General features: G+C 43.8%; 1 protein-coding gene across 1 annotated transcript; it reads left to right on the top strand.

Annotated features, from left to right (window-relative positions):
- Nucleotides 1-67: 67 nt before the first annotated feature.
- Nucleotides 68-22,666, top strand: GNPTG (N-acetylglucosamine-1-phosphate transferase subunit gamma). Its single transcript, XM_036278765.1, has 11 exons — nt 68-138; nt 270-327; nt 411-478; nt 21,212-21,266; nt 21,333-21,416; nt 21,499-21,592; nt 21,663-21,777; nt 21,848-21,930; nt 22,014-22,145; nt 22,227-22,308; nt 22,401-22,666. The coding sequence occupies exons 1-11, from the start codon at nt 87-89 to the stop codon at nt 22,496-22,498; spliced, it is 921 nt and encodes a 306-aa protein (XP_036134658.1). The 5' UTR covers nt 68-86; the 3' UTR covers nt 22,499-22,666.
- The last annotated feature ends 11 nt before the right edge of the window (nt 22,667-22,677 follow it).

Genomic DNA, 22,677 nt, shown 5'->3' with positions numbered 1-22,677 from the left:
GCCTGCGCCGGGCTCCGCTTCTATTTCCGGCGCTCACGTGACTGGGCGGTGTTCACGTGACCGCGAGCCCTGCCGGCGCGGGAGTGATGGCGGCGGGCTTGGCGTGCCTGGTGCTGCCGCTCGCTCTCCAGGTGTACGGTTAGTGTCCTGGCGTCCGGCGCGCCCCGCCCAGGCTCCTGCGACCCGAGACCCTTGCCGACCCCTTCCCGAGCCCCCGTCCCGAGCCCCCGTCCCGGCTGTCCGCCCTCCTCATGCCCCGCTCCCCATAGGTCCTGCGTATGCAGGCGCCGCCAAGATGAAGGTGGTGGAGGAGCCCAACACGTTCGGGTGAGCAGCCTTGGGAGGCGTGGCGGGCCGGGCTGAGGGGTGGCCCAGGTCCGGTTTCTCCCTGACCCTACCGCTTCCCGCAGGCTCAACAATCCATTCCTGCCCCAGACTAGTCGCCTGCAGCCCAAGAGGGATCCTTCTCCTGTATCTGGTGAGTGTGGTGCCCTTGATTCTGACATGCTGGTGGCCAGGGAGGGAGCAGGGAGCTGGCCTGGATTCCGGGGTGGACCGGGTCCGTGCTTGGGAGCCTGCTCGAGGGGGGCCAGGGAGGAAAGGACGGCGTCTGATGAGGGGCTCTGAAAGTTAGGGCCTGGAGGCTCATGCATTGGTTTGTCAGCTTTTGTTCATTTTTGTTTAGCTAATCCTCACTCGAGGATTTTTTTCCTTCTCTTTAATGGAGTGGAAAGGATGGAGGGAGGGAGAGAGAAACTTCTATGAGAAAAGAGAGAGACACATCAGTTGGTTGCCTCCTGCACAGCCCAACCAGGCTGGGAATAAAACCTGAGACCCTTCAGTCCATGGGCTGACACTAACCGCTGAGCCAAACTGGCTAGGGCTTTGTCAACTTTTTAAAATTATTTTTGAATATGCGATAATATTCCAGCATGTTATTGTGCCAAGTTAAATAGTTGTCCCCGGATGTAGTTCTTTATTTCCTTCTCTGGAGGTGTTCTCTGTTAACAGTTTGGTGTCTATCCTTCCAAACGACTTTTATGCTTTTACGTGCACAGGGATGCAAGTAAAAAAAAAAATAATAATAAATTTTTTGTGATCTTTGCCATTCTTTTTTTAAACAGTACTACTATACAAGTTTGAGCATTTGCTATTGTCGTTCACTGTGTATCTTGGAGCTCTTCATATTTACATTTGTAGGCCATTAGAAACAGTGCTGTGAAGAACATGCCTTATAGGGACCACCTTTTTATAGGTCGCAGGATCCCAGAAGTGGCTAGATCAGTAAATAAGTATGAAATATAACAAACAAAATCCAGTAACTTTCACTGTATGTGTTAGGGTCACTACTGTGGATGCAGAAAGAACAAAACATACAGTATTTGTCCTCATGGACTTGAGCGTTCAATAGGGGATAGGCAGTAAACCAAGAAGTAGGTAAAGTGTAGAGTGTTTGATGAAAAATGCTCTGTAGGTATAAAAAGCAGAGTGTGTCTGGGAAGGGTGTTGTTTTGGGAGGATTGCCATTTTAAATGGGGGACTCAGAGCCCTGGCCAGATAGTTCAGTTGGTTAGAGCATCTTCAAGATTTGTGCATTCACCGGTTGATTCTTGTATGTGTCCTAACCTGGGATTGAACCCAAAACCTTGGTGTATGGGGAGGATGCTGTAACCAACTGAGCTATCCGGCCAGGACCCCTACTCCCTTTTTAAAAGAATTTTTGTGACATTGACTTTTGGAAGGATCCAGGCAAGTTGTCTTACACAATGTTTGATCTAGATTTGTCTGGTTCATGATGTCATTTAGCTTGTTCTGCTTTACTCAGTGTGTTTTGGAAATGATAAGATAGGCTTGAGAGCTTGATTACAGGTAGGTTACACAGTTTGGGCACAAATATCTCATAGGGAAGTAGCGGACTCTATATGGTCTCATGTCAGAGGGTGAGTGCTGCAGGGTCTGTCAGTTGTGGAGGTGGGTTTCGCCCTCTGCTTTTAGCATGCCGTCTGCGAGCTCCTGGCTCCAGTGAGTATACTGTCCCCGGCAGCTTCACACTTCAGCCTAATGGGAGAAGAGTGCTGATTTTCTACTTCTCTCATGCCTTCTGTATTTATTAGCTGGTGGCCTCTGGTGAGAAAAAAAAAAGCATTCCTTTTTTTCCTTCTTTAGACTTTCTTCTTTTGAATTGTTATCATTAAACCATATGTTTATTGAGGTGTAACTGACATGTTCAGTTTGACAGTTGAGCATATCTATGTAATTGCCACCCCAAACAAGGTAGAGAGCAGTTTCATCTCCCAGAGAGTTCCTCTGTCCCTTTCCAAATCCCCCCATCACTTTCTGGTTTGTGTCACTACAGAGCAGTCTCATCAGTGCTTGGATTTCAGATAATAGAGATACATAGCACACATTCCCATGTCTGGCTACTTTCTCAGTGACACGTTTTGGGGATTTATCTGTGTTGTTGTATGTACCACTAGTTTTTTTTTTATTCCTTAATACACATAATGACTGTGTCATCTGACTAGGGCTTGTAGTCTAGTTTAATGTATCGTGCCAATGTTAATTTCACAGTTTGGTGATGTGCTAATGTTATGTGAAGTGTTAGCCTTGGGGGAGGCTGGATGATGGTGGGTGGACTTCTTTGAGTACGTACTGCAACTTCTTGTAGCTCTAGTTATTTCAAAATAAAAAGCACGCACATACATACGTATATATGTATTTGTGCTAGAAGAATAGGTGAAGTCCAAGTGATTTTAAGTTTCCAATTGAAATGTAATATCAGGTTTTTTTCTGCTCCTGTGTTTTTCTCTAACACTGAAAAGCTATTAGATATTTAATCACATAAATACATGTATTGGCTTCCTCCTACAATTTATATTAAGATAGTTTCAGAATTGTAATAACAACATTACTACTAACTATAAATAACTGAAGTTTGAGCTTCTTTTTAGTTTATTTTAGAACGCATCCAACCAAAGATGGATGTCAGGGCACAAAGTTGACCACGTCCTTGTTTTCTGTATTATCAACTTGACTTCAAAGTTTGCTTCATGTGTATTTATACTTGTGCTCATTTTTACTGGTTGCTATGCATATTTTTCACCTTTGATTTTTCCTTAACCTTAAATTTGTTCTGTGTTATGGACAATTTCAAGGATGTATAAAAGTGGAGTAAAGCCCGGCCGGTGTGGCTCAGTGGTTGGGTATCGACCCATGTACCAAGAGGTCGCTAGTTCGATTCCTGGTCAGGGCACATGCCCAGGTTGTGGGCCAATAGGGGCATGCAGGAGGTGGCCAGTCAGTGTTCTCGCTTGTTGATGTTTCTCTCTCTCTCTCCCTCTCCCTTCCTTTCTCTCTAAAATAAAAAAAAATACAAAAAATAAACACAAAAACCTGGACTGAAGAGTATGTGAAGCACCAAGCTTTCTCACCCAGCCTCAACCCCCACCCTACTTTCTCTCCCCTAACCCTTTTTACTTTGAAGCAAATATCTCACTTCTTTCATTTGCACATATTTCAGTATTTATCACCCTAAGGGCATAGCCACAATATCTTCATCACACTTTATTTATTTACTTATAATATGTTTTTAATTGATTTTTTTTAGAGAGAGTGGAAGGGAGAGATAGAAACATTGATGTGAGAGAGAGACATCGATCGGCTGCCTCCTGCACGCTCCCTCCCTGGGGATCGAGCCTGCAACCCAGGCATGTGCCCTTGACCAGGAATCGAACTGGGACCTCTCAGTCCATGGGACGATGCTCAGTCCACTGAGCCACACTGGCCAGGCTCTTCATCACACTTTTTTAAAAGCCATAATTCTAGCCCTGGCCGGTTTGGCTCAGCGGTTAGAGTGTAGGCCTGCGGTCCTGAGAGACCCGGGTTCGGTTCCCACTAAGGGCGCGTACCTCTGTTGCAGTTTGTCCCCAGCCCTGGTCGGTTGTGTGGGTGGCAGCCACTCGATGTGTCCCTTCACATCGATGTTTCTCGCTCTCTCTCTGTTCCTCTCTCTCCCTCCCACTCTATCTGAACAAAAAATGGAAAAATGTCCTCGGATGAGGATTTAAAAAATGTGTGTGTGTGTGTGTGTGTGTGTGTGTGTGTATTTTAAACCTCACCCAAGGATATGCTTAGAGGAAGGGGGGGGGGGAGAGAAACATCAATGAGAGAGAGAAACATCGATCAGTTGCCTTCCATAGGCTCCCTGACCAGGAGTGGAGTCCACAGCTCAAGTATGTGCCCTGACCAGGAATTGAACTGGTGACCTTTCAGTGCACAGGATGACGCTCCATCAACTGAACCACTCTGGCCAAGCTGTCCCTCCCATTTTAAAACATTTCCATCATCCCACTCTCCCTCCCCTTTGGCAACCATCACCTTGTTCTCTATGTGTATCTGTTTGTTTTGTTTATTCATTTGATTTTGGGGGGGAATTTTTTTTTTCTTTTTAGATTTCACATATAAGTGAATTCATATATTTGTCAAGTGCTTTTTCTGCATAAGTGAATTCGTATATTTGTCAAGTGCTTTTTCTGCATCTATTGATATGATCATATGCTTTTTCTGCTTTATTTTGTAATGTGATGTATCACATTGATTTATGGATGTTGAACTATCCTTTCATACCTGGATGAATACCACTTAGTCATGGGTTTATAATCCTTTTAATATATTGTTGAATCTGGTTTGCTAATGTTTGTTGAGAATTTTCACATCTATGTTCATCAAAGATATGGCCTATTATTTTCTTTTTTGGTAATGTCTATTCATGGTATGGGTAATTCTGGCTCCATAGAATGAGTTTGGAAGCGGCTGTTCCTTACTATTAAATTTTTTGGAATAGTTTTGGAAGGATAGGTATTAATTTTTCTTTGAATGTTTGGTAGAATTTACCTGTGAAGCTGTCTGATTCTAGACTTTTTATTTGTTAGGATATTTTTCATTATTGCTTCAATTTCATTGCTGATCTGTTTAGATTCTGTGTTTTTTTCCTGATTCAATCTTAAAAGGTTATACTTCTAGAAATTTATCCATTTCTTTTAGAATGTTGAATTTGTTGGCATATAATTATTCATAGTATTTAAAAAATACTTTTTTTTTTTTATCCTCACCCGAGGACATTTTTCCATTTTTTGTACAGATAGAGTGGGAGGGAGAGAGAGGAAGAGAGAGAGAGGGAAACATCGATGTGAAAGGGACACATCGAGTGGCTGCCACCTGCATGACCAACCAGGGCCGGGGACAAACTGCAACCGAGGTACGTGCCCTTAGCGGGAACCGAACCCGGGTCTCTCCGGACCGCAGGCGGACGCTCTAACCGCTGAGCCAAACCGGCCAGGGCTTAAAAAATACATTTTTATGATTTTAGAGAAAGAGGGAGGGAGAGGGAGGGAGGGAGGGAGAGAGAACATTGATTTGAGAGAGAAACATCAATCGGTTGCCTTCCATACGCACCCCTACTGGGGATCGAACCCACAACCTGGGCATGTGCCCTGACTGGAATTGACTGGAATTGAACCGGTAACCTTTTGATGTTGCCATCTTTTTTTTTTTTCTTTATTGATTCTAGAGAGAGGAAGGGATAGGGAGAGAGATAGAAACATCCATGAGAGAGAACATCGACTGGCTGCCTCCTGCACGCCCCACAACTGGGGCCAGGGATCAAACCCACAACCCGGGTACATGTCCTTGACCGGGAATGGAACCTGCAACCCTTTGGTGCATGCACCAATGCTCTAACTGCTTAGCCAGATCTGCCAGGGAGGGTTTTTTTTTCCTTAATACTCACCCAAGGACATGGTGAGAGAATGAGGAACATCGATGTGAGAGAGAAACATCGATTGGTTGCCTTCTGTACACTCACCAACCAGGGATCAAACCATGAGCCACTCAACCCAGGCATGTGCCCTCACCGGGAATCTAACTGGCAACCTTTCAGAGCACTGGACGATGCTCAATTGAGCCACTCCAGCCAGGCCCAAAATCATTTTTGATATTTTCTTTGATGTATTATTGCTTAGTCTCAATATATTTGTGTTTTTTTTCCAGTTTTTTTTTTTTTTTTTTCCTGTAGTTGATTTCTGGTTTCATGCCATTGTGGCCAGAAAAGATGCTTCATACAATTTCAGTCTTCTTGACTATACTGAGACTTGTTTTGTGGCCTCATATGAGATACCTCCTGGAGAGTGTTCCGTGTGCACTTGAAAAAAATGTGTACTCTGCAGCTTTTAGAGGAAATGTTCAATAAATGTCTGAGTCGGTCTGCTCTAATGTGACAGTTAAGGCCATTATTTCCTTATTAATTTACTGTCTGGATGGTCTATCCATTGATGTGAATGGGGTATTAAAATCCCCTACTATGCCCTGGCTGGTTTGGCTCAGCGGTTAGAGCATCGGCCTGTGGTCCAGAGAGACCCAGGTTCGGTTCCCGCTAAGGGCATGTACCTCGGTTACAGTTTGTCCCTGGCCCTGGTTGGTCATGCAGGTGGCAGCCACTCGATGTGTCCCTTTCACATCGATGTTTCTCTCCCTCTCTCTTTTCCTCTCCCTCCCGCTCTACTTGAACAAAAAATGGAAAAAATGTCCTCGGGTGAGGATTAAAAAAAAAGACTTAAGCTACATAAAAAAATAAATAGCCCTGGCCGGTTTGGCTCAGCGGTTAGAGCGTCCACCTGCGGTCCGGAGAGACCGGGTTCGGTTCCCGCTAAGGGCATGTACCTCGGTTGCGGTTTGTCCCCGGCCCTGGTTGGTCGTGCGGGTGGCAGCCACTCGATGTGTCCCTTTCACATCGATGTTTCCCTCTCTCTCTCTTCCTCTCTCTCCCTCCCACTCTATCTGTAAAAAAAAAAAAAAAAAAAAGGAAAAATGTCCTCGGATGAAGATATAAATAAATAAATAAATAAATAAAATCCCCTGTATTATTTTATTACTGTGGATTTCTCCCTTTATATCCATTAATAATTGCATATATACAGTCTAGGGTAAAAGTAGGTTTATAGTTGTCCGTACATAAAACACAGTTTATTCTTTTTTTTAAACATTTTTATTTTTTATTGATTTTAGAGAGAGAGGAAGGGAGAAGGAGAGAGAGCAAGAAACATCGACAAGAGAGAACATCGATTGGCAGCCTCTTGCATGCCCCCTACTGGGGATTGGGCCCACAACCTGGGCATGTGCCCTGACCAGGAATCGAACCGGCAACCTCTTGGTGCATGGGTAGATACTCATCCACTGAGCCACACTAGCCAGGCTATTAATTCTTTTTTTATTTATTAATTATTGAATTATTTTCCATACAAACAACTGTAAACCCACTTTTGCCCTGTCCTGTATTTAAGAGATACTAGGTAGGGTTGTTTTATTTTTTATTTATTTTTTTAATTTTTTTTTTGTTCAGGTAGAGTGGGAGGGAGAGAGGGGAACAGAGAGAGAGCGAAACATCGATGTGAAAGGAACACATCGAGTGGCTGCCACCCGCACAACCGACCAGGGCCGGGGACAAACTGCAACCAAGGTACGCGCCCTTAGTGGGAACCGAACCCAGGTCTCTCAGGACCTCAGGCCGACGCTCTAACCGCCGAACCAAACCAGCCAGGGCTAGGTCGGGTTGTTTTAGATCTTGTGTATCCTCTAACTACTTATCATAGTTTGAGTTTGATACTTTTTTCTTTTGACCTTCAGCATAGCTTTTTAAATGTCTAATTTGCTGTGTTTATTAACATTTGGCTTTACCTGTGAGATTTTTTTTTCCTTTCTCATATTTTTTTTGGTCATGCACTTTCCTTTTCTCCTTGAAGAAGACCCTTTAGCCCTGGCCGGTTTCGCTCAGTGGTTAGAGTGTTGGCCTGTGGTCCAGAGAGACCTGGGTTCGGTTCCCGCTAAGGGCATGTTCCTTGGTTGCAGTTTGTCCCCGGCCCTAGTTGGGTCGTGTGGGAGGCAGCCACACGATATGTCCTTTTCACGTCGATGTTTCTCTCTCTCTCTCCCTCCCACTCTATCTGAACAAAATATGGAAAAATGTCCTTGGGTGAGGATTAAAATAAAATAAAAATAAATAAATAAATAAATGTTAAAAAGACCCTTTAATACTTCTTATAAACGTGGTTTAATAGTGTTGAACTCCTTTATTTTTTTTCTTTGGGGTGTTCTTTGTATGTAATTTGTTGTTTTCCTCTTGCCTTCTGCCTGTTGCACTGGCCAGGCCATCTGTATGGCTGAGAGCAGTGTTACGAGTGGAAATATCCTTAACTTGCTCCTATTTCAATCTCCTACTGTCAGTTCTGCTCAGGGTGGTTTGTAGCCTGTTGTTGGGTAGAGGAAGTGCCCTGTTGTTCCTGGCTGTTTGGTTTTTACCATAAATGGGTGTTCGATTTTGTCAGATGCTTTTTCTGCACCTGATGATCATAGGGAGTGGGACAGGGGGCCGGGGGGTGAGAAACATTGAAGTGATAGAGACACATCGACTGCCTCCCACACAACCCTGCCCAGCGCCGGGACCAAACTGCAACTGAGGTATGTGCCCTTGACCAGAATCAAACCTGCGACTCTTTGGTCCATGGGCTAATGCTCTAACTGCTGAGCGAAACCAGCCAGGAGGCACATTCCTTTTTTTTTATCCTCACCCTAGGACATTTTTGCATTTATCTTAAGATGGAGTGGGAGGGAGAGAGGGGAGGAGAGAGAGAGAAACATCGATGTGAGAGAGACACATTGACAGGCTGCCACCCACACGGCCCCGGTTGGGGCCGGGGACAAATTGCAACCGAGGTATGTGCCCTTAGCGGAAACTGAACCCAGGACTCTCTGGTCCACAGGCCAGTGCTCTAACCACTGAGCGAAACTGGCCAGGGTGCACATTCCTTTTTTTTATTGCCCTCAACTTTCCAATTGCTGGGTCATCTCTCCTGTCCCAGTTTCCAATTCCAGTGAGTCTGGTGGGTTCTTCCTAGCCTTAGCCATTGTAGTGGTGTCACCTGGGCCTTCCCTTAGGTGAAGACACACAAACAGGAATCAATGCTGTTCTCTTTTTTCAAACACTAGCCCTTGTACTCCTGCCTTTCCTTCAGTCCCTTCCGCCACCCTCAGTCATCCGGGGTTTTCCAGTTCTGCCTCCTGGAGGTTTGGTCATATCAGCTGATGTGGCTTTTGATATTGTTCACATAGTTATTTGCTTTATTCTACAGTATATGATGATTTCAAAACTAAAATGGCATTACTATTAACTCATGAAAGCATGTTTGTAAATCACTAAGTGATTCTTCTTCCTGAGATGTGATGTGATTATTGCACATAGCTTGGTTCATTTGCTTTGATTTCAGTTGTAGGGACTTATGTCATCCTTTTAATTTTATCTTTGAGTGTGTCAACATGTTCATATGGTTTACACGTAAAGCCTAGACACAGGCACGCTCAGTGCTGTCTTCCCTGCTTCCTCCGTCTTACTGTGCTCCTTGTGACGAGCTGTTCGTTGTGAGGTATTTTTGTTTTGTTTTTGCATAATTGACATATAACATTAGTTTCAGGTGTACAGCATAATGATTCAATATTTGTACTTATTGCGAAATGATCACCACAGTAAGTCTAATTAATATCCATCATCATGCATAGTTGTAATTTTTTTCTTGTGATAAGAACTTTTAAGATCTACTCTCAGCAATTTAAAAAAATGCAGTACAGTTTTATTAACTATAGTTACCATGCTATACACTACATCTCCAACAGTCTAACTGCTGAGCCAAACCGGGCAGGGCAAGTAGTTTTGTTTTTATTTTGAGGAACCATCATACTGTTTCCATAGTGGCTGTGTCGCTTTACATTCCCGCCAACAATGCATAAGACTTCCCTTTTCTCCACATCTTTGCCAACCGTCATTATTTCTTACCCTTTTTTTTTTTAATTTTAGAGGACATTTATTAAATCTGAGGACAGTGAAACAAGAAAGGGCTGGGTAAATGAGCCTAGGCTGGTCTACTTTGGCTCACTAAGAAATCAGGGAAAAGGGGGCCTTGGGCACTGCTTCAGGGGGTTTGCCTGGGACAAACTGCTGTTGCCCATTGCTGCCCTGGTTGCAAGCTTTGTGGGATTCCTTCGAGTTTAGGAGATGCATGCCTGTGGGGAAGGAGAGGGGGAGGGGAAAGGTGCAGGCATGCTCCTGGGAGGGTTAGGGTTAGTTTTGAGGGGTTTTATTTATTTATTTAATTTATTTTTATCCTCACTTGAGGACATTTTTGCATTTATCTTCAGATAGAGTAGGAGGGATAAAGGAAGAAAGAGAGAGAAACATCAGTGTGAGAAAGACACATCAAGTGGTTGCCACCCACAAGACCCCAACCAGGGCCAGGGACAAACTGCAACTGAGGTACGTTCCCCTAGTGGGAATCGAACCTGGGACTCTCTAGTCTGCAGGCTGATGCTCCAACTGCGGAGCCAAACCGGCCAGGGCGATCCTTTTTTTTAAATCCTCACCTGAGGATATGTTTTCCATTGATTTTTTTTTAGAGAGAGAGGGAGGGAGGGAGGGAGGGAGGGAGAGAGAGAGAGAAACATTGATGTGAAAGAGACATATCAACTGGTTGCCTTCTGTATGACCCAGACCTGGGATCGAACCTGCAACCAGGTACATGCCCTTGACTGGAAATCAAACCCGTGACCCTTTGGTCCACATGCCAACGCTCTAACCACTGAGTCAAACCAGCCAGGGGTGATAGATCCTTTTGGTCTGCAGTTTAAATATCTCTGGTGTTGCCATCAGGTGCTCAGGTAAATTCTATATGGCATAAGCAGACATAGCCTTGGGGGGAAAGGTTAGTTCCCAGTAATTCCTGGAAAGACTGCCAGGAACCAGGTGAACAAGCGAGGTACCAGGCTATTTCTCCAAAGGGTTCTTAATTTTATTATTATTACTACTTTTTTTGTTAATCCTCACCTGAGGGTATTTTTCCATTGATATTTAGATTAGAGTGGGAGGAAAGGAGAGAGAGAGAGAGAGAGAGAGAGAGAGAAGATGCATCGATTGGTTGGTTGCCTCCCATGCGAGAGAGAGAGAGAGAGAGAGAGAGAGAAGATGCATCGATTGGTTGGTTGCCTCCCATGCGACCTGACCAGGGTTGGGGATGGAACCTGCAACCCAGGCACATGCCCTTGACCAGGATTAGAACCCATGACGCTTCAGTCCACGGGCCGACACTCTAACCGCTGAGCCAGGTTGGTCAGTCTTCATTCCGTAAAGCTTTCTGGTGATATTCCGAATCCAGGCCTGTCTCTTTCGATCACTGACATTCTAGTCAAAGTCTTGGTTAATAAAACCACAATTGGAAACTGGATTTATGTGTACAGTAACGAAGCAGTCTGCGTCACGGTACCATCATACCAGCAATGGCGAAACAGCACCAGGTGTTGCGGAGCTTGGAGAGGAAAACTTACCTTTTTAGTAATAGCCATTCTAGCAGGTATAAGGTGATATCTTATTGTGACCTTGATTTGCATGATCCTGATGATTAGTGATGTTGAGCATCTAGGCATATGTCTGTTGGTCATCTGTATGTCCTCTTTGAAAAAATGACTATTCGCCCTGGCTGGTTTGGCTCAGCAGTTAAGATAGAGTGGGAGGGAGAGAGGGAGGAAGAGAGAGAGAAACATCAACGTGAGACATATCGACTGGTTGCCACCCACACGACCCTAACCGGGACAGGGGACAAACTGCAACCAAGGTACGTGCCCTTAGCAGGGACTAAACCCGGGACTCTCTGGTCCACAGGCCGACGCTCTAACCGCTGAGCCAAACTGGCCAGGGCTCTTGGCTCCTTTTTTATAGATTGGGTTTATGTCTGGGCTCTCTATTTTATTCCATTGATCTGTATGTAAGTTTTTAAAACCATTATCACACTGTTTTGATTTTGTTTGTTGTTATTTTGTGCTTTAACCTTCTGGTGTTTGGTTTGCAAGCCTAAGAAAATATTACCACCCCCTTATTTATTGTAGTAAGATATACATAAAGTTTACTATTGAAGTCATTTGCTAGATGTATAGTTCAGAGGCATTCAAGCACATTCACATTGTTGTGCAGCATCACCACCATTCCCTCACCCCAGCCCGGTTGTGGTCAGTGCCCCCCACCGCCCCATCCATGTGTTGAAATCCTAACCCCACAAATGATATCAGGAGGGTTTTGGGAGGTGCTTAAGTCATGAAGGTGGAGCTATCGAGAATGGGATTTCTGTCTTATAAAGAGACTCCAGAGAGCTCCCTGGACCTTCCACCATCTGAGGACACTGGGGAAAGGTGGCTTCTATGAACCAGACCTCAACCCTGCTGGTGCCCTGATCTTGGACTTCTAGCCTCTACAACTGTGAAAAATAAATTTCTGTAGTTTATATATTACACAGTCTGTAGTAATTTGTTATAGCAGCTCAAATGGAATAAGACAGTACCTCATAGAAGTCGAATCAGATAATTTTCCTTTTGTGACTGGCTTATTTCACTTGGAATAATGTCTTTTTTGTTTTGTTTTGTTTTTTTTATCCTCACCCGAGGACATTTTTTTCCATTTTTTGTTCAGGTAGAGTGGGAGGGAGAGAGAGGAACAGAGAGAGAGAGAAACATCGATGTGAAGGGACACATCGAGCGGCCGCCACCCGCACAACCAACCAGGGCCGGGCTTTGAGCATCACTTTTGTATCTTGCAACTTTACTGAATTAGCTCTAGCACATTTTTGTAGATTTTCTACATATATAAACATGTCATCTGCAAATATGACAAAGTAATTTTTTATGTTTCTACTGATTTTTTAGAGAGAGAGGAAGGGACAGATAGAAAAATGCAACCGAGGTACGTGCCCTTAGCGGGAACCGAACCCGGGTCTCTCTGGACCGCAGGCCGATGCTCTCTCCGCTGAACCAAACCGGCCAGGGCTGGAATAATGTCTTGAAGGTTTATCCATTTTGTAGCGTGTTAAGGCTGAATACACATATACATTGTACACATGTGCTACATTTGGTCTATGCACCTGTCAATGGACCCTTGGTTGTTTTCCCTTTTTGGCTGTTGTGAATAATCCTGCTGTGAACATGTATGTAGAGTATCTGTTTGAGTCCCTGCTTTTAGTTTCTTCAGTATATACCCAGGAGTTGATTTGCTGAATCCCATAACTGTTTATCTTTATTAGGAATCGCCAAACTGTTTTCAACAGCAACTGCACCATTTTACATTCCTATCAGCAATGCACAAAGGTTCCAGTTTCTCCACATTTGTTACTTTGTTGTTTTTATTTTTGTTGTTGTTGTTGTTTTTATAATAGCCATCGTAATGGTTGCAAAGTGGTAATGTCATTGTGGATTTGATTTGTATTTCCCTAATGAGCAGTATTATTGAGCATCTTTTCATGTGCTTGTGGCTATTTGTATAGCTTCTTCAGAGAAATGTCTAGTGTATTGCTTTACATTTTTTGATTGGCTTGGGTTTTTGTTGTTGGAGGAGTTCTTCACATATATCCGATATTACTCTTATTAGAAAAGTTATTTGCATAAAAGGATCTTTTCACTCTCTTGATGGTGTTCTTTGGTGCATCAAGTTTTTAATTTGAGAGTCCAGTTTATCTCTTTTTTCTTTTGGTGACTTTGTTTTTGGTATGTTATCCAAGAAATCATTACCAAAGCCAATGTCAAAGATTTTTCCACCATGTTTTCTACTAAGAGTTTCATGGTTTTAGCCTCTGGTCCATTTTTGAGTTAATTTTTGTATATGGTATAAAGTAAGGGTCTAGCTTCATTCTTCTGCGTGTGGTTGTCCATTTTCCCAGCACCATTTATTGAAAAGACTGTCCTTTCCTCCATTGAAGGATGTTTCTGGGCTCTCTGTTCTATTCCATTGGTCTGTTTGTCTTTATGCCAGTACCACAGTTCTGATTGCTGTAGCTTTGAAGTAAGTTTTGAAATAAAAAATCACGAATCCTCCAACTTTGTTCTTTTTCAAGACACTTTTGGCAATTTGAGGTTCTTTGAGATTCCATTTTAATTTTAGGATAGACTTTCCTATTTCTGAAAAAAAAAGTCATTGGGATTTTGATATGGATTACATCGAATCAGTAGGTCACTTTGTGTCGTTTGCGATCTTAATACTAAGTCTTCCTATCCATGAGCACAGGATCTCTTTCCATTGATGTATGTCTTTCATTTCTTGCAGCAGTAGCTTCTAGTTTCAGTATACAAGTGTCGTGCCTCCTTGGATAAATTTATCTCTAAATGTTGTCCTTTCCTTCTCGGTGCTATTGTAAATGAAATCATTTTCTTAAATTTCTGTTTTGGATTGTTCCTTGTTAGTGTATAGAAACACAACTGGGCTTTGAGCATCACTTTTGTATCTTGCAACTTTACTGAATTAGCTCTAGCACATTTTTGTAGATTTTCTACATATATAAACATGTCATCTGCAAATATGACAAAGTAATTTTTTATGTTTCTACTGATTTTTTAGAGAGAGAGGAAGGGACAGATAGAAATATCAATGTGAGAGAGGGACATCAGTCAGCTGCCTCCTGCACGCCCCCTGCTGGGGATCAAGCCTGCAACTTGGGCGTGTGCCCTGACCAGGAATCGAACTGGTACCTCTCAGCCCATGGATGACGCTCAATTCACTGAGCCGCACCAGCTGGGCACAAGAAAATAATTTTACTTCTTCCTCTCCAGTTCATTCCTTCTTTATTATTAGCTTAATTGCTCTGGCTAGAACTTCCAGTATGAAGTTGAATATTGAGTAGCAGTGCTGCGAGCATCCTTGTCTTGATCTTGATCTTAAGGGGAAGCTTTCAGTGTTCCACCGTTGAGTATGATGTTAGCTATTGGTTGTGCATAGATGCCCCTGTTGTGTTAAGGAAGCCTCCTTTTCTTCCTCATTTGTTGAGTGTCTTTATGGTGAATCTGTTGAATTTTGTCAGGGGCTTTCAATTGAGATGATCATGTGGTTACACCCTCCTTCTTGATTGGTTTTTGTATTTTGGACCATCCTTACATTCCAGGAATAAACCTTACTTGGTTATGGTGTAGAATCCATTTAATGTGCTATTGAATTCAGTTTGCTAGTATTTTGCTGAGGAGTTTTGTTTTGCATTTATCTTCAGATAGAGCGGGAGGGAGAGAGTGAGGAAGAGAGAAAAACATCATCATGAGAGAGACACATCGACTGGTTGACACCCACACAACCCCAGAGGGGGCCAGGGACAAACTGCAACCGAGGTACGTGCCCTTAGCGGGAACCGAACCCAGGTCTCTCCGGTCTACAGGCCGACGCTCTAACCGCTGAGCCAAACTGGTCAGGGTGCTGAGGGGTTTTATATTAATATTCATAAGGGATGTTGGTCTGTAGTTTTCTTGTAATATGTCTTTCTGGCTTTGTTGTCAGGGTAATGCAGCCTCAGAAAATGGAGTCAGGGCCCAACTGGTATGCCTGAGTGGTTGAGTGTTGACCCCATTCACCAAGAGGTCACTGGTTCAATCCTGGTCAGGGCACACGCCCAGGTCTGGACCCAATCCCCTATGGGGGGCATGCAGGAGGCAGCCAGCTGATGTTCTCTCGCATCAATGTTTCTATCTCTCTCTCCCTCTCCCTTCCTCTCTAAAATCAATAAAGAAAAAAATGAGAAAAAGATAAGAAAATTGAGTCAGGAAGTGTTTCCTCCCTTTTGTTTCTTTTTTTTTTTTTCTTTTGAAGAGCTTGAGAAGAATTTGTGATTGTGTGTTCCTAGGAATTTGTCCATTGTTCAGTTTATCTAGGTTTTCAACTTGTTGGTATACAGTTGTTCATAGTAGTCTTATAATCCTTTTTATTAATGTAGAATTGTTAGTAATGTCCCTTTCATTTCTGATGTTAATAATTTGAATCTTTTTTTCTTAGTCTAGCTAAAGTTTTGTTGGTTTTGTTGATCTTTTCAAAGAACCAACTTCTGGTTTTACTGATTAATTTCCTCATTCCTCCTGCTCCTTTGGGCTTAATATGCTGTATTTCTAGTTCCTTAAGGAAGGTATAAAGGTTAGGTTATTGATTTGAAATCTTTTTCATAATTAATTTTTATTATAGGTGTCCCTCCTTTTTCCCCCATTGATACCCTCCCCCCCACACACACACACCTGCCACCTTCACCACACTGTTGTCTGTGTCCATTGGTTATGCATATATGCATATAAATTCTTTGGTTTATCTTCCCCAATCTCCTCCCCGCCGCTCCCCTCTTCCCTCTGAGGTTTGTCAGTCTGTTCCCTACTTCCATGTCTCTGGATCTGTTTTGTTCATCAGTTTATTTTGTTCATTATATTCCACAAATGAGTGAGATCATGTATGAGATATTTGTCTTTCTCTGATTGGCTTATTTCACTTAGCATAATACTCTCCAGGTCCCTCCATGTCATCTCAAAGGGTTTGATGATTTGTTGATGGCAGCCATTCTGGCAGGTGTTGATACCTCATAGTCATTTTAATTTGCATCTCTCTGATGATTGAACATTTTTTCATGTCCCTTGGCCATTTATATTCCTTTTTGGAGAAATGTCTATTCAGGTCCTCTGCCCACTTTTTAATTGGATCATTTGTCTTCCTTTCGTTGAGTTGTATGAGTACTCTATATATTTACTCTATATATATTTTGGAAATTAATCCCTTATCCGATGTATCATTGGCAATTATGCTCTCCCATACAGTGGGTTCCCTTTTCATTTTGATACTGGTTTCTTTTGCTATGCAGAAGCTTTATAGTTTGATGTAGTCCCATTTATTACTTTTTCCCTTTCTCTTGTCCTAGGTGATGTATCAGTGAAAATTCTGCTACGTGTGGTGTCTGAGACTTTGCTGCCTACATTTTCTTTAGGATTTTTATGGTTTCACAAATTACATTTAAGTCTTTTATCCATTTTTTAGTTTATTCTTGTGTATGGTATAGTTGATGGTCTAGTCTCATATTTTTGCATGTACCTGTACAATTTTCCCAACACCATTTGTTGAAGAGACTGTTACTCCATTGTACGCTTTTGCCTTCTCTGTCAAATATTGAGCATAATGTCTTGGGTCGATTTCTGGGTTCTGTGTTCTGTTCTATTGATCTATATGCCTGTTCTTGTGTCTGTACCAGGTTATTTTGATTCCATTGGCTTTGTAGTATGACCTTACATCCAGAATTGTGATCCTTCCAAGTTTGTTCTTCTTTGCCAAGACTGCTGTGGCTATTTGGGTTCTTTTTTGGTTCCATATAAACTTCTGCAGTATTTGTTCTAGATCTGTGAAGTATGCCATTGGTATTTTAATCAGGATTGCATTGAATCTATAGATTGTTTTGGGTAGTATGGGCATTTTAATGATTGTTTTGTGTAGTATGGACATATACCCTGTACATGGATCCTTCCAACCCATGTACAGGGTATATGCTTCCACTCACTTTTTTTTTTTTTAATCCTCACCAGAGGACATTTTCTCATTTTTTGTTCAGATAGAGTGGTAGGGAGAGGGAGAGGGAGAGAGAGAAACATCAATGTGAAAGGGACACATCGAGTGGTCGCCACCCGCACAACCCAGCCAGGGCCAGGGACAAACCGCAACCGAGGTACATGCCCTTAGCAGGAACTGAACCCGGGTCTCTCTGGACCACAGGCCGACGCTCTAACCATTGAGCAAAACCAGCCAGGGCTGCTTCCAGTTTTTTATATCTCCCTGTATTTCTTTTTTCAGTGTTTGCTACATATATTTTCAAGCTCTGACATTTGATGTATATCTGATTATTGTCTTGGTGAACTGCCCCTTTTATCAATATATGCCCTTCTTTATTTCCTTTAACAGCTTTTGACTTAAAGTCTGTTTTGGCTGATATTACTGTAGCCTCTTTGGTTAATAGTTGCACAAGATATCTTTTCACTTTCAACCTACTTATGTCTTTAGACCTAAAGTGAATCTCTTATAAACAAGATATAGTTGGATCATTTTTTTATATGCATTTGGCCAGTCTGTGCCTTTTGAATGGGGAGATTAATCCATTTACACTGAAAGTGATTATAGCCTGGCTGGTGTGGCTCAGTGGTTGGGCATCGGCCCATGCACCAAGAGGTCGCCAATTTGATTCCCAGTCAGGGCACATGCCCAGGTTGTGAGCCTGATCCCCAGTGGGGGGCATGCAGGAGGCGGCCAGTCCATGTTCTGTCTCATCGATGTTTGTCTCTCTCTCTCCCTCTCTCTAAAATCAATTAAAGGGGAAAAAAAAAAAGTGATTATAGGCATACCTAGGAGATGCTGTAGGTTTGGTTCCAGACCACTGCAATAAAGCAAATATTGCAGTAATGTGAGTCATATGAATTGTTTGGTTTCCCAATGTATGTAAGTTTTTTTTAATGTAGTGTATTAAGTGTGCAATATAGCATTATGTCTACAAAATAATGTACATGCCTTAGTTTAAAAAATATATTGCTAAAAATGATAATCATCATCTGAGCCTTCAGTAAGTCATAATAATTTTGTGGTGGAGGGTCTTGCCTTGATATTGATGAAATCACATAATCTGTTAAATGCAATTAAATGAAGTAGGTATACCTGTATTGTTAACGACGGACTTATAGGAAACAAAATGACAAAAGTTTGCCTTGTAGCTTTTTTGTCCCTCATTTCTTCTGTTAGATTTTCTTGGTTGTGTTTTCTGGTGACATGTTTGAATTTCTTCTCATTCCATATTATTTATGTTCTACATATAGCTGTTTTATCGGTGGTTATTATGGGGGGTTATATAACATCCTAAAGTTGTCAAAGTCTAATTGGAATTTATACCAGCTTAATTTCAACTGCATATTAAAAACTCCTATACCGCTGTTTCTCCAACTTTATTGTTTTCACAAATTATCTCTTTAAACATCGTTGACTTGCTAACATAGATTTATAGTTTTTTACGAATGTCTTTTGAATTCTATTTACAAATCAGAACTGCAGCGCTGGCTTTGAAATTTGCCCTTTACTGGAGGTTTTTATAGTCCTTCAATTTTAACTTGAAGGACTCCCTTAAGCATTTTCTTGTAGGTCAGGTCTAACTGACCATGAACTTCCTTGGCTTTTGTTTACCTAGTTTTTGGAGGCTATTTTTCTTGGATATAGAATCCTTGGTTGAGTTTTCATCCCTCTGATTTCTGGTCTCCAAAGTTTCCACAGATGAATCAGCTTATATCTTATTGAGGATAAGTCACTTCTGGCTGCTTTCAAGACTTGGTTTTTGACATTTGTCTCTTGGGTCTTAGTGTGGGTCTTTTTGAGTTCATTATACTTGGGGCTTCTTGGATTTGTAGATTCATGTCTTTTATCAAATTGGGAAGTTGTTGACAATCATTTCCTCAAATAATCCCTCTGTCCCTTTTTTCTCTCTTCTCTTTTGAGGACTCCCATGTGTCCCACAGGTCTCTCAGTCTCCGATCACTGATTTTTCTGTCTGCTGTGGAATCCCTTGTGTGATTTTTTCATTTGTTTTATTTTTCAGCTCCAGAATTTCTTTTTGGTTCTTTCTATAATTTTTATCTCTGTCCACATCATTTTCCTGATATCCTTTAGTTATTTGTGTTTTCTTTTAGTTCTTAGAACATATTTAAGTCATGCCCTGGCCAGTATGGCTCTGTGGTTAAAGCGTCAGCCTGTGCACCGGGGAGGGTCAGGGGTTTGATTCTCGGTCAAGGCCATGTACCTGGGTTTCAGGTTTGATCTCTGGCCCTGGTCAGGGCACATACAGGAGGCAATCCATGAATGTGTCTCTTTCACATCAATGTTTCTCTCTCCCTCCCCCCCACTCTAATAGTTCTCTCTCTGGTCAATGTTTCTCTCCCTGTCCCTGCCTCGCTCTCTAAAATCAATAAAAATATATTTAAAAATGAGTAAATAGTCTCCCAGCGTCTGGGCTTCTCTCAGGGTGACTGTCAGTTTTTGCCTTCAAAAAGTCAGTGTTTTCCTGTTTCTTTGTATGCCTTGTAATTTTTTATTGAAAAATGGGCTTTTGGGTGGGGGAGATGCCTCTGTCAGTTGTTTGCAGACTCTCTGCACTGGGGCAGACCTTCACGAATAGCTGGGCATACTGAGTGAGCCTAGGGAGCAGCCTGAGGTGCGTCTTGCCAAGGAGGCATGTATATGGCTGCTGTTAAATGCCTTTAGTCCCTAGAGTCTCATCCCAGCTTCTCCCCAAAGCCTTATATGGTCTGTTCTTTGTGTCTGCCCATAACCTCTTGCCCCAAACTTCGGAGTGTTTAAGCCCCTGCAGTTTTCATGGGCAGTGCCCGCTTTCCCACCTGCAGTCTGAGGTAGGCAGAATGGAGACCAGTCTTCTGGCAACCCCCAGCCAGGTTGGAACGTTGCAGAGGTCGGCCTGCTCTTTGTAACCATGCTGGGGGTCGAGGGTGGGTGGGTTGGTGCACAAGGCAAGAGAAAATGCCCCAACACTAGTGCTACCAGCTTGAGGGTGCTTTTGTTCTTGGTGTCCACTTGGTTACTGTAAACCTGTTTTCCAGAACTCCTGTAAGGTTAATCCAGTTTCTGGATGCTCTTTCAACATTTCGGGAGATGAGCTTGGACCTTCCTTAGTCTGAGATTTTGCTGACATCACCCAAGCCCTTGTGCTCTATTTTTTTCAATATATATATATTTTTTTTATCCTCACCCGAGGATACTTTTCCATTTTTTGTACAGATAGAATGGGAGGGTGAGAGAGGAAGGGAGAGAGAGAGAGAAACATCGACGTGAAGGGACACATCGAGTGGCTGCCACCCGCACGACCAACCAGGGCCGGGGACAAACTGCAACCGAAGTACGTGCCCTTAGCGGGAACCGAACCCGGGTCTCTCTGGACCGCAGGCCGACGCTCTAACCGCTGAGCCAAACTGGGCAGGGCGGTCTATATTTTTTATTGATTTTTTTTTTTTAAAGGAGAAACATCGATGTGATAGAGAAACATTGATGGGCTGCCTCCTGCACACTCCCCACTGGGGATTGAGCCCACAACCCAGGCATGTGCACTGACCGGGAATTGAACCAGGACCTCAGTCCATGGGACCACACTCAATCCACTGAGCCCCATCAGCCTGGCTTGTGCTCTATTTTTAAAGTTTAAACCAACCTGACTTTTTTCTGAATAGCCCGTTTTGTGAGTTTGGCTTTTCTGCCTGGTCTGTTTCCACACGCTGCCCTAACTAGACTCAGCATGTTGCATTTCCCTCCTAGGGCCTGCGCATCTCTTCAGACTCTCTGGCAAGTGCTTCAGCCTGGTGGAGTCCACGTGAGTGAGGGGAGGGGTGGCAGGGGTGGGGGCTGGGAACACCTCTGACAGCTGCTGTACCCCCAGGTACAAATACGAGTTCTGCCCATTCCACAACGTGACCCAGCATGAGCAGACCTTCCGCTGGAATGCCTACAGTGGGATCCTCGGGTGAGCTGGGGATGGAGACAGGGAAGCAGCTGCATCTTCTTGGAGGTACCCCCCAACCCAGCTTGATGCTGTTTCTCCCCAGCATCTGGCACGAGTGGGAAATCACCAATAACACCTTCAGGGGCATGTGGATGAGGGACGGTGACTCCTGCCACTCCCGGAGCCGGCAGAGCAAGGTGGGACTGTGTAGGATGGGGCCTGGAGGGGGCTCTGCTTCAGCCCCCCACCAACCAAAGCTTTCCCCAGGTGGAGCTTACCTGTGGAAAAAGCAACCGATTGGCTCATGTGTCTGAGCCAAGCACCTGTGTCTATGCGCTAACCTTCGAGACACCCCTTGTCTGCCACCCCCACTCCTTGTTAGGTAGGATGCTGGGGTTGTGGGGGGTTGGGGTAGAGGGGCTCAGTTAAGTCTGGGTTCTCTCGGATCTTAGTGTACCCGGCCCTGCCCATGGCTCTGCAGCAGAGATGGGACCAGGTGGAGCAGGACCTGGCGGATGAGCTCATCACTCCCCAGGTGAGATGCTGTGGTGGGCACCCCCTTTGGCTGGATGCAGCACAGGAGGAATGGGGTGTTCCCTCTTTGTCTTTGACCCACAGGGCTATGAGAAGCTGCTCAGAACACTTTTTGAGGATGCCGGCTATTTAAAGACCCCAGAAGAAAGTGAATCCACACAGCAGGAAGGCGGTGCTCAGGGTCTGGTGTTTGAGAACTTGGAGAGCTGCAACAAGGTACAGAGCGGGGGCTGAGTTCCCTAGACACAAGCTTCCCACCAAGGGGCCTGACTTGCCCTTTGAACTTCTCTGTTCCAGGCACATAAAGAACTGTCAAAGGAGATTAAAAGACTTAAAAGTGTGCTGACTGAACATGGCATCCCCTACACCAGGCCTGTGGGTAAGTCATGCCTGGGGAGGGGGCCAAGCCCACCTTGGAACCTGCTGCCTGTGAGCCAGATCCTGACCTGTCACCTCCTGGTGTTTTGGCAGAAACTTCCAGCTCTGAGCACTTGGGCTCCAAGACACCCACAGGCAGGACAGCAGAGCAGCTACGTGGCAACCCAGGGTTGCTTGGGAACACCTTATGACCTGAGATGGGGCTGAAGACAGAAGCAGGCTGTGGCATCCTATAGCAGGAAGGAGCAGCAGGCTGGGTGCTCGGTGCACGGCGAGCAGTCCTAGGAAAAACACACTACAGGCAGAAGAGGCTCCTCCTCTGGGCCTCCCAGGCCAGGGCTCTCAGGATTGTACTCAAGAATGTTGACAA

This window comes from Molossus molossus, unplaced genomic scaffold (genome assembly GCF_014108415.1).
Source record: "Molossus molossus isolate mMolMol1 unplaced genomic scaffold, mMolMol1.p scaffold_m16_p_3, whole genome shotgun sequence".
Taxonomy (NCBI): Eukaryota; Metazoa; Chordata; class Mammalia; order Chiroptera; family Molossidae; genus Molossus; species Molossus molossus.
This window is presented reverse-complemented; position numbering and strand designations above follow the sequence as displayed.